This window comes from Mustela putorius, unplaced genomic scaffold (genome assembly GCF_011764305.1).
Source record: "Mustela putorius furo isolate JIRA1106 unplaced genomic scaffold, ASM1176430v1.1 tig00000127_pilon_pilon_pilon, whole genome shotgun sequence".
In the NCBI taxonomy this organism is placed as follows: Eukaryota; Metazoa; Chordata; class Mammalia; order Carnivora; family Mustelidae; genus Mustela; species Mustela putorius.
This window is the reverse complement of record NW_025421288.1, coordinates 2,356,483-2,369,042: the sequence shown is the minus strand read 5'-3', so window position 1 is coordinate 2,369,042 and position 12,560 is coordinate 2,356,483. Positions and strand designations below refer to the sequence as shown.

Genomic DNA, 12,560 nt, shown 5'->3' with positions numbered 1-12,560 from the left:
GGCTCTCTGGTGATGACGAGAATACCGGAAGAGCTGAAATCAACCTTCAGGGCTGCCGGAGAAGGATGGAAGGCCTGTCTTCAACTCTGGCCCTACCCATTTCTGTGTAGTTCATATAATAGAGCCTCCATGGTTTGAGTAAATTCTCACATGCAGGTGATTCTGAGGGGATATGGTGTGCCAGATGCATTATGGTGGCCAGGAATGTGTGGTCTCAGTTAGGAAATCTTTGTTAGAACCCATAAGCTGTGTGATTTTGAACATAGTTGGCATGACATTCAGGATTTTAGAATTTAAAGACTTTGTTTAGAGGGGTTAAATAGTATGGCCAGTAAGAGGTTATATCCAGGCTCTCTGAGTTTGAACTCTCAAGTTTCAAAAACTGTGTTCCTTACCTGTCTATTAACAGCAGCAAAAATTCTAATTCGTTATGTTAGTTAAAAAAGCACTGATGCTTCTTGGTTCCTTCTATCTGAGGCTACCCACTGATGAGGAAGGGAGGTGGTGATGCTGGTGTCTGTGTGGGTAACTATTCACTTGACTAGAACTTGTTTCCTGGAGAGCAAGGGTGGCCCCTCACTGTACTTTTTCCTTTGAAGGAAGGAAAAACCTTGGAAGCTTTTGAATGGCCTGCCTCTATTTACTAAACATCCTCAAAGACAGCCATTGGTCTCTTTCTGCTGCTGCAAGGTTTTCTGATTGGATTCTCAAGCACCGTTAACATATTACGCTCCTCAAATTCTTTATCTTTAGCATTTTGCTTTCAGTATTATTTAGTTCTGTCCACCCCTATTATAAATTCTATGATAAACTTGTGGGAGAATATTCGTATAATGCTTTCACTGTACCTTTTACATATCATATGGTTTACTGAAACCTGTTTTTTTTTTCTTTCAACTGAGTAAGTTTGCTTATTATTTTGAGACTATCTTTAGAGCTCCTTCTTTGCTTATAATTCTTCATCAACTTGCTTCTTATTCCTCATGCAAATATGCTTTCCGTGGGCTCTTCATTCAGCGCACCCAAATAAGCAAACTGTAATGGATTCCGCTCTGAATCTAACTGAAAATGTCTCACACAATAACCATCAGGGCAATTAAAAGTAGGCTTCTGTCCCTTAAGACTCCCAGAATGCTAGTTCTGCCCATTTTGCTGAGATTCCTGCCCTATCTGTCCCATCCAAGTAGGTACATGTTGTAAGAATTCTGGCCTCAGAGTTTTTGGTTTTTGATTCTGAAATGCTCTGTAATCTCAATTTAAGTGAAAGTAACATTTAGTTTTGCCTATGTAAGCTTGGAGTAGGGAGGTGCAGAGGTGCAGGGAGGGAAGCAGAGGCAAAGAGCAAAGCCTGATGTGGGGCTCGATCCCACCACCCTGAGATCATGACCGAGCTGAAACCAAGAGTGGGATGCTCAACCAAATGAGCCACCCAGGTTCCCCTAGAAAATAGCTCATGATTAGCTTGAATAGATATCATCAGCTGTATTTCAAATATTTTGTAAAACCGAACATTAATTTTCATCAACACATGAGTTCCATTCCTTCTATTAGTAATTTGCAGGTTTTTTTTTCTTTCTCTTTTCTCTTAATTGATCTCAATGACATTTTTGGAATTTTCTTAATTCTTCTGGAGGATCAACCTTTCTCTATTTAAGAATGTTAGTTATCTTTTTTTTTTTATTTTATTTTTAAAAGATTTTATTTATTTGACAGAGAGAGAAAGAAAGAGAGAACAAACCAGGGGGACCAGCAGGCAGAGGGTGATGGAGAAGCAGGCTTCTTGCTGAGCAAGGAGCCAGACATGGGGCTCCATCCCAGGACCCTGAGATCATGACCTGAGCCGAAGACAGACACTTAACCAACTGAGACACCCAGGCACCCAGGTGCCACCCCAAGAATGTTAGTTATGTCAGCCATTTCGTTCCTTAGTTTGTTACATCATTACCTCTATTTTGTTTGGATTTTACTTTGGTTTAGTTTCTGGGATTTTGATTCCTGAGATACATATAACTCATTCATTACTAAACATTGCTGTTTTTAATAATAGATGTGATAATACTATACATTCTACACATGTTTAAAATAATAACAAAATATATAGTGTTCATACTAAGGCCAATAAATTCAACACCTTAGACTGGACAAAAAAGTCTTTTAATGATATAAACTACACAAGCTCCTGAAAGTTAAAGATACATATTCTCAGTGGTCTTTATTTACATCTTAAAGTAATTGAATTTATTACATTGTCTTCACACCCCCTGTCTGGATAGCTCTGGTAGTGAATTTTACCCAACATTAGAGAAAAAATAATTTCTATTCTATACAAAACTCAAAATAATAAAACAGAAGTGAATTCATCTTAACTCATTTCATTGGTCCAGCATTTCTTTGAATCTTCTAAATAGTGTGACGTTTTCTATACATTCCTTAGAATTTTCTCTACAATTGTGTCATGGTGAAAACTGCCGATTCCGCCAAATTCTTGTTCAAGATGAGAGACTTTTTTTTTTTTTTTATGTGAGTTTAGAATAGTTGTGCCATACAAGAACAATATATAATATCAGTTGCATAGTTTGTATTGGAGACTACAAAACAGAAATTGGATTTTTAAAATCCATTTCTAATAGCATCAAATACACAATATACCTAAGGAAAAATATGACAAGATAGGGACAAGACATACATTGAAAATGTTATGAAAACTCTGTTGAGAATATATGAAGAACTTAATAAATAGAAACAAATATTGTGCTCCTGAGCCAGATGAGTCAATACTCTTTGGATGTGAATTATCCTCAAATATGTGTTTAGATTTAAGGAATCCCATAAAAATATGAATAGGCACAAGTTTATTATTTTCCAAAGTGATCTAAAATGTATAGAGCAGGGCACCTGGGTGTCTCAGTGGGTTAAAGCCTCTGCCTTTGGCTTGGGTCATGGTCCCAGGGTCCTGAGATCGAGCCCTGCATTGGGCTCTCTGCTCAGCAGGGAGCCTGCTTCCTCCTCTCTCTCTGCCTGCTGCTCTGCCTACTTATGATCTCTGTCTGTCAAATAAATAAATAAAATCTTTTAAAAAATAAAAAAAAAATGTGTAAAGCAATGTAAAGAAACCCCATTAGGTCACACAACTTTAAAAAGAACAAAGCTGGGAACTTACATTATCTCATTTCAAGGTCTATTACAAAGCTGCTGTGTTCAAAACAGTGTGTTGTTCTCATGAAGCTGGACAAACAGATCAATGGGCCAGCCTAGAGAGTCCAGAAACAGACCTGCGTGCATTGGTCAACTAATTCTCAACAGGGGTCTGTAGGCAATTTAGTGGAGAAAACATCGTTTTCACAATGAATGACAGTAGGAATGTTAGATATTGATATGTACCGACAGCAAGAACACCACAAATATCCATTCATCACAGCTTGTACGAATTCAATTCCAAATGTAACGTAGACCAATATATAAAATGGAGATGCATAAACCATTTAGAATAAAACAGAGGGAAAATCTTTGTGACCTTGGATTAGAAAAATAATTTTAAACATAATAACAATGGTGTGGTCCATATAAAAAAAAAAAAGATAAAATGCACTTCATTAAGATTAAAACTTTTTCAGCAGAACAAGTTTATGATGAGGGGCAAAGTCAAGATTTGAAGATGTTGTTGGGACACCTGTATATGTCTCTGAGGGGAGTCCTAAAGTGTCTGTCAGGGGAGGATACACAAGGTATGACTGGCTCTCTTTGTGGATTGATACAGGCTAGATTGGGTAAAGCTTGGTCAACATTGGGCATGGTATTAAAATGGACAAATGTAAAATCATCAAGCTTTGATATCCTCTGTGCCGAAGGGCTATGTAGGGGAGGAAAGCTTTTCCCTTTTTCTGCTCTTTGGCTCACCTAACAATTAAATTCACATAAGACCGATTAACCAAGGGAAATAAAACAAAAATAAAAACAAAAAAACAGAAAAACTTTGATTTCATATATATGGGAACCCCAAAGAAATGAAACTCCCTAATAATCAGGCAACTGTGTATATGTTCTCCTGAGCTAAGGAGAAGGGGGTAGGGATTCAATGGACACAGAGGGGCATTTGAACAAGCAAGCCCTGCAGAGACCCCCAAGTTTGCCATGCCTACCGCACACTCTTTGTAGTTTTCCTGGTGGTATCTCTCTTCCTAGACCAGGCCCTCTGTCTAAACTCTTTTAGGTAGATACTGGGGAAGAAAAAAACTCCTCTTGAACTCTTTGGGCCTGATTGTTTTCAGCTCAAAACAATCCACATATCTAAGTGGCACATTGAGACAGCCTGCCCTGAACTCCATCAGATAGACTCCTTCATTTACTCAGGGTTACAAAACTTTCAAAGCCTGGAAACAGCATTAGATTTAGAAATACCACTTTCTTACTTTTGCCTATGCAAATTAGTTATTTAAACTCTAAAACTTTTTATGTTCTTCTATGCATAATAGAGGTAATAATACTTATGTCAAAATATGCAAAATTTTAAGTTTTAAATCATCTAATGAATTTTCATAAGATTTTATTTATTTATCTTAGAGAGAGAGAGAAGCAGTGGGGCATAAGGGCAGAGGGAGAAGGAGAAGCAGACTCCCTGATGATGGACTCCATCATTCCTGGGCACTGAGATCTGACCTAAGCCAAAGTTAGAGCTTTCAAAGATTGATCCATCAAGGTGCGTACTTCCTCTTAAAGTTTTCATCTTTTTTATTTATCCTACCTTCCATGTTCATGGGGAAAGAGTGTTTAATGTTTTATCGTTCCTTTTCTTTTTCTCCTATCCTGCAACCATCCCTTCCAGCGAAGTTTGTCCCGAACCATGGATAGTTCTGCACCCATTCTCATATTGCAGATTGTTGACTGTATTGATTCATCGACTCTACACACATCACATCTTAGTAATGGGGCATACTTGGACTGTCAGTGCTCATGTGTGGTTCTCTTTGTTCTATCTCATCTCGCATTTTCCTCGTGGCTAACCGGGTACTATTACAGACTACACTGCTTTCCCTCTCATTCTTCAGAAAGCTGGATGAACTTACAGAACAGTCAAAATTTCTTGACCTGCTCTGACTATGGCCTTTCTGGGTCTCCAGAGAAGTAGTGCCTGAGGCACGCTAATGCAAAGGAGGAAAGCACCACCCAGGGCAAAGAGAGACATATTCTGGGCAGTGGTTTAGCACGTTGGCCAGGGTCTCTCTAGAAATGCCTTTGGGAATGTAATTACTTACAACTTTCAAAGAACTATTAATTACTGTAGTGTCTCCTAAAGTTTATATTTCATTAGTCCCAACCAAATTTTCTTCAGGAGTAGGCAGAAGCTCGATGATTTCCAGGACCTAAGTACTCATTACCTTTTGCAGAAAATAAAAAAAAATACTTTTATTTTTTTAGTGGTCTAGCATTCAGATCTTAAATCAGCATTTGAAATTCCTAGTCTACTTTCCTGGGTCAGAACAACACCTTTCTTCATCTTTGATAGATTCAGTAAATATTTGAAGTCCACGTCCCTTGTGAAACTGTAGAAGGAGTAAGTCATATTGAAATTTTCAAAATATTTGTAGAGAATTAATCTGGAAGTATGTGAATTACTGATTTATAATTCTCTTCATTTTATTGCAGATTTTGATGCTGGGGATGATTTGGCACAGTGAGTATCTGGGAGATGGAATATAGCCTACAACTAACCTGCCAGACTCTCAGATCTTATGCTTAGTGAATTATCCTTGTCATCTTGGTTTGGGAAGGGTTCCACCAAGCACAATCTAGACGAATTATCTGGTCTTATTCCATATAAATTCATTCCAATACTATAAGTTCTCTTGAAATATATGCTAATTCCATTCCTATAAAAATGCTTTATAAATGTTAGTTTTAATTGTGTATTATTCATTGAATTTCACTGAGTGAATTTCATTGTGTCCCATTCTTGTACTTATGTACAAACCTCTGTTTGTACATAATTGCTGTTAAGAAATAGCCTTGTATGCTTGAATATGTACAGTGATAAGAAATTCCAATATTTTAAGCACTTGTCATCCTAGAATAGTTTCATCTGAGTCAACTAATTTAAATTTATAACATGCTATTCTGCTACACTAAGGGAAAACATGAACATGTGATGGAAATATATATATATATACACATATACACATACACTTGAGAGGTGGGGAGAGAACATGAGTGAGGGTTGAGCACGGAGTGGGGAGAGACACAGGGAGAGAGAGAAGCAGACTCTCTGCTGAGTAGGTAACAGGATTCGAGGCTTGATTCCAGGACCCTGAGATCAGGACCTGAGTCAAGGACAGCAGCTTAACTGACTCAACCTCCCAGGCACCCATGATGGAAGCTTTAATTTAAACATAAAAGCTTCTATTCTTATATGATAGTTTAACTAAAAGCACACTCAAAATTTTTATTTAGAATAACCAAGGAAGTGAAGTAATCAGTTAGCTATATTTTTATAGTGCAAAGAAATCACTCTAAGCATTAAGGTTAAGCATTCCCTCAGAGGACCAATGAGGCATCCAACTAACCTAAATGTTTTCCCCAACAGATTGTTGAAGCTGAAGTTTACCTGAATGGTTATGAAGTCCATGTTATGATATTCTTTTTCCTTTATTTTTCTACTGGCCTTGGTTGTGTGGAGGTGCATGATGCTTTCTGTGGTTCTAAACTAATCTGATTTGAGCCAAAGTGTCATGGGCTATTTCTTATTAGCTCATGTAATTCCTCATTAAAATTCTGAATATCGTAATGATATCTTCATTGTAAAAGGAGTAAGATGCAGTTTAGAGAGATGAAGGAATTCACTCAAGGACTGCACTGGTCGGTTTCCTTAAGACGCCTCAGTGTTTCTCCCTCTTCCTGTGTTGTGCTCTTCTAACCACTTGTTCGGTGGTTGTCTGACATTTTTTACACATCAACTATAACTTCAGTTTTTAACCTAAGAGGTATCTATAATATCTCAGCCATCAAAATGTTATTTTTATGGCAATAAATCTCCTCCCTTTTTTCCCTTTTACATCTGCTGTCTGCAGTGATCATGTGCAATGCCCCTCAGGTTACAGGGTGAGATGGGTAAGTAGTCTATTGTGGATTCAGTGCCAATGATGGTCGAGAAACAAGGAAGAATCCTGATTAAACAATCTGTATGTTCGTAAAACTGAAGGAAAATTATTTAATTTTTTTTAGAATGAGGGAATGCCAGACAAGATTTATGTTAAGTAGTCCGTATATCTTTATCTCCATAAATACTCAAGAAGACTGACTCCATGTCTGTCCACCCATCATCTTGCATATTCTTTTCTATTCGGGTTATGGATTCAGGATAATTTTTCATGCTTTTCTCATGACACCCATCATCTTCCCACTCAGCTTTCTTCCCAGACTGAGAGAGAATTGGGATTTCTGGCTCTAGACATTCACAGAGTATTACTCCTGCATCGTGAGAAATGATTAGATTCTCTTGATCTGAGTTTCTTCTTTTTAAAATCAGAGATCTGGATTAGTCAAGTGAAGTCTGCCTTTAAATTATTTGTAGTCTTCTTGAGTAATAATTCTTCTTAAACCAAATTGTTTTAGGTAAATAACTGTTCCTGAAAAATTAACATTTCCCACCTCATTAACAAAGAGTAAACATCACTTGCAATGAGTAGAAAATAGATCAATGAATTCTACCTCCCTAAAACTTTTCAACTAAAGAGTAGTTAAGGTTAAACGTTGAATACTCTGTAGTTCAGTATTATTTTCAAAAAAATGTAGAAAAACACTAAAATTTACTCCTTTTTGAAGTTAGAATTTAGAATAATAATTCAAAGCAGAATTGCTCTCCTACCTTATGGACCATTTTCTGAATGCCTCTCTGTTAACTCTCTCTATATATGATATATAATGTAATGTTATATCATATCATATATAGATAGTATATATAAAATATATAGAGATATAATACATATATGTGTATAGAAATATTATCTATATATATAGTCTCTGGGACTATATAACACATAAATATTAATTTTGAGATTCCCTACTGTTGATGATTTCTATATAACATTGCTACAAATGCATTCTGAGTTTTTTTAAAAATAGACATTGGGAGGCCTAGTTATGACTGTCCCAGCAGGTCCAGAGAAATATAGGAAGTACACTAGCTGTTCAAACCCACTAGGGACAGATAATTCCTCATCACTGAGGCAAGTAACTACTCCAAGTGCATTCTCTCTATTCTTAACTTATTTTGAATCAGTTAAGTAATGTCTTTAAATAACACATCAGTTACAAAAGATGCAAATACATGAATGTTGCATTTATTTTGTTTCAATAAATATTGCTGAGTGCAACCTGACCATTAAGTTTGACTAATGTTACCTTGTGTATCATCCCCTTTTTTGATCCTAGTCCCTTAGATTGTATAAAAACACAGGATTTTTTTTTTTTTTGACAACAGCATAACAAATGCACTATTGAAACATACTTGAGCAACTTAATGGTTTTATCTATCCTTTAATGATTGTCATCACGACCATTAGTCACAGTATTTACACTTTTAAAATTCTCTTTAACACATGAAATATAACTAGGTAAATGAATGAAATGGCTAATTTATTTCCACAATTTCCGTCATTAATAGACATTCTCTATTTGCTGTATAGTTTTTTCCCCACTCTTCACTCTATAAAATAACAGTGATTCCATTGGTTTAGCATGACACATTGGCAATATTTGGTCACATAGCAAAAAAAAAGAGTGTGCTTTATACAAATTAAGCTTCAGCAGTTCAGACTGGCATGTTTGCATTTCCTGAGGTTTCAGTGCCAGATAATTCATGGAATTTGACCAGAAAAGGGTGAAAATAGGAAAGTTGACCTCATGTATTAGCCACACACATTTAGGATATATACAACAAAGTATTTTTTGACTTGACAGAATTTTTATAAACTTTCTTTCTTATCTAAATAATATAATTAATAATAATCATCTTTAATTTTTAAAATATAATTTAAATATTGTTAAAATCATTATCAGTAAAACTGAGCAACATAGATAATCATTCCCATTATAAAATTATTCCACAATACTTCTATAGAATCAAACACAATAAAACTGGAGAAAGCAGCTTAATTTAAGAAATCAAGAATAATTAATATTAATATTCATGTCAATCTACTCTTAGTAAACTTTATATCGTTGTGTTCATACTATTAAGTTTTCACCAAATTTCTGTTTATTTCCTTCAGAAACATACTCATTTGTGTGGAATATATAGAAAACACAAGTATATGGAGAAGCAGAGAAACATCTCAGAATTCATACTTCTAGGACTTTCATATGACCAGAACATAGAAATATTTTGCTTTGTGCTCTTCTTATTCAGTTATAGTGCCCTGTTGGCAGGAAACCTTCTGATCCTTATCTCCATTCAATGTAGTCCTCTTTTTCACCAACCGATGTACTACTTCCTCAGCCACTTATCCTCTATGGACATCTGCTATACCTCTAGTATTACACCCAAATTAATTAGTGACCTACTAGGAGGGACAAAATCCATCTCCTACAGTAATTGCATGTTACAACTATTTGCCGTGCACTTCTTTGGAGGCATTGAGATCTTCATTCTTACCGCCATGGCCTTTGATCGCTATGCTGCCATCTGCAAACCTCTCCACTACCTGCTTATCATGGACAGGACAAGGTGCCATCTCCTAGTCTTGGCTGCGTGGGCTGGTGCGGCTCTCCATTCTTTTCCTCAATTATTGATGGCAATCCAGTTGCCCTTTTGTGGTCCTAATGAAATCGATCACTACTTTTGTGATATCTTCCCTCTGCTGAAAGTTGCCTGCACTGATACCTACATCACTGGTGTCCTTGTAGTTGCCAATTCAGGTATGGTTGCCTTAGTTACCTTTGTTGTCTTGTTTGTTTCTTATGTCATTATTTTGTTTAGTCTAAGACATCACTCAGCTGAGGGAAGACGCAAAGCCCTCTCCACCTGTGGGTCTCATATCACTGTGGTCAGCTTGTTTTTTGGGCCTTCGATCTTTGTCTACCTTCGACCTCCAGACAGTTTTCCTGAGGACAAAGTATTTGCTCTATTTTATACCATCATTTCTCCTATGTTCAATCCCTTAATCTATACTCTGAGAAATACAGAGATGAAAAATGCCATGAGGAAAGTTTTGTGTCAAACATTATTTTCAAAAGAAGTACACAATTAATTTGAGCAAACATATACCTAAGCAAGTTTATTTTAAAAATGAGCTTGATGTGACTAAACGAGCTAAAAAATATTTGATTATCTTTATATACAGTGTCTATTGTGAATGGAATTCATGAAAGAAAGAGGAATTATAAAGAAATTTAAAGGGATAGCTAAATGAATCCTAATTCTCACATACCAGAATTAATTGAAAACTTAATTTTATGGAGTATTAAGGAGGTGTGATTAGTGTCGCCAGTAGAAAAAACTGCCAAATCAAATAAAATGACACTATTTGGTCAGTGAATTATAAAGACAAAACAACTTTAATGATAACTCTATTAAAAATCCTGGGCTTATATGCCAGTTCTCATAGTGATACACATTCTGCACTAGTGATGAGGTTGAAATCCAAAATTAAAATAATGACTTTAAATCATCACAAGTACCTTTATGATAGCACATTCATTTCTACTTCCTCTATGTGCATTCAGAAATCAGCTGTACAATGAAGATATCCGTATAAAAGACCTGTTTTAAGTCAGCTCCTGGTAATCAGTTCTCCTGAATTCATATCAAAAATAATAGTAATGCATAGTTAAGACAGAGCAAGAGTCAATAATTCAGGCTGCTAAAAACATAATTACTTGTTTTTTCACCATTGACAAGAATATAAAACATTTTTGATAAAACCTAAGGGACTGAATAATAAATGTAATTGTTGACAAACCCTACCTATCTCCCGTTGATGAGGGGAACGTTAATGAATCCAGTAGTGAAGACTTTCTCTGCTATAAAGAGAGAGAGAAAAAAATAAAACAAAATGAAGCCTAGCAAAAGACAGATTAAGATATGGTCAACCAACCAAAGCAAATTAAAGTACATTTTGCAAGCATATTTTGGCTGCATATAGATGTTTATAACTGCTTTATTTATAATTGTCAAACCTCAGAAGCAACCAAGACCTCCCTCCACTGGTGAATAGATAAATAAATTGTGATTTCTCTGGACAATGGACTATTATTCAGTGCTAAAAAGATGAGCTATCAAGCCACAAGATGATATGCAGGAAAATTAAATGTGTATTACTAAGCAAAAGAAGGCAATCTGAAAAGGGTGCTTATTATGTGATTTGCAACCATATGGATCCTGGAAAGGCAAAACAATGGAGAACTTGACACCTTCAGTGTTTGCCAAGGGTCAGTGTGGAGGGTAGAATGAATAGACAGATCTCAGAAGATTTTTAGAACCGGAAGCATATCTGTATGTTAGTATAGTTGTGGATACATGTCCTTATGTATATTGAAACCCATAAAATGTACTACATCAAGGGTGAAGCTTAATGAAAAGAATATTTGGAGAGATAATAACTTGTGAGAGTAGCTTCCTTTGATGGTCCCACTCTGGTGGGAGAGGCTGTCTGTGTGTGAGGACAGGAGTATTATGGGAAATCTTCGTACTTTCTGCTCAGTTTTGCTGTGAACCTAATGCTGCCTTAAAAAATAAATTTTATTAATTACTAATATACATTATGACATGAGAAATATACCAGAATTTGTAAGTGGAATGAATAAGAGACATCTGAAAAAGATTTTCTACAGAAAATATATATATATATATATATATATATATGTACACACACACACACACACACCTTTTTTTGCATGAGATAGGATTTAAATAAAGGTTGCTTAAGAAACACAGCAAATGTCATTATAGAGAAGATGTTTGAATGTTTGATAGTAGGATTTTATTAAAAGGGAGATGTTAAAAACATGGAAAACTTTTTAGAATATGTAAGTAAAATGGAAGAGCTGCAATCAGTCTGTAGGCCCATAACAACCAGGTATAAAGAGCAGAAAAAAAAAAAAAATAATAATGAGGAAGGTGAAATTTACCAGAGCTGTTAGAGCAGAGAGGAAATGGACAGATGGCCTCTGCAGTTATATACAAAGAAACATAACTGTTGCCAGATTAAACTTTTTCTCCTAGGCATGTTCTATACTGTATCATTACCTAGCTGGACCTAAGAAAGCTGTCTCTGAACAGCTTCATAGTAGTTCAGAAAATTAAATTAAACAACAGATTCATTTAAAGACCTCTTTTGTATAGTGGTTATTATTTGTTTTCATTATTATCCTTAATAATATGAATTTCTCTCTTAGAATATTATTAGTGATTGAAACTATTATTTGCACACAATGCTGACCTATGGCTACGGACATTTTCTGCTACAAATCTAGACACACATTTCAAATTAACCAGGCTTTAGCATTCTATAAAATTAACAACTTTCACAGAAATGACCAGACTTCTTACTGTGGCTTTCATGTTTAAT

General features: G+C 35.7%; 1 protein-coding gene across 1 annotated transcript; it reads left to right on the top strand.

Annotated features, from left to right (window-relative positions):
* The first annotated feature begins 9,305 nt into the window (after positions 1–9,305).
* On the top strand, positions 9,306–10,241 carry LOC101684259 (olfactory receptor 4P4-like). Its single transcript, XM_004782181.2, has one exon. It carries the CDS (start codon positions 9,306–9,308, stop codon positions 10,239–10,241), a length of 936 nt encoding a protein of 311 aa, XP_004782238.1.
* Positions 10,242–12,560: the final 2,319 nt, after the last annotated feature.

Bases quoted from the DNA above. Each gene is read 5' to 3' on its own strand.
- LOC101684259 (XM_004782181.2), top strand. From the start codon at position 9,306: ATGGAGAAGCAGAGAAACATCTCAGAATTCATACTTCTAGGACTTTCA.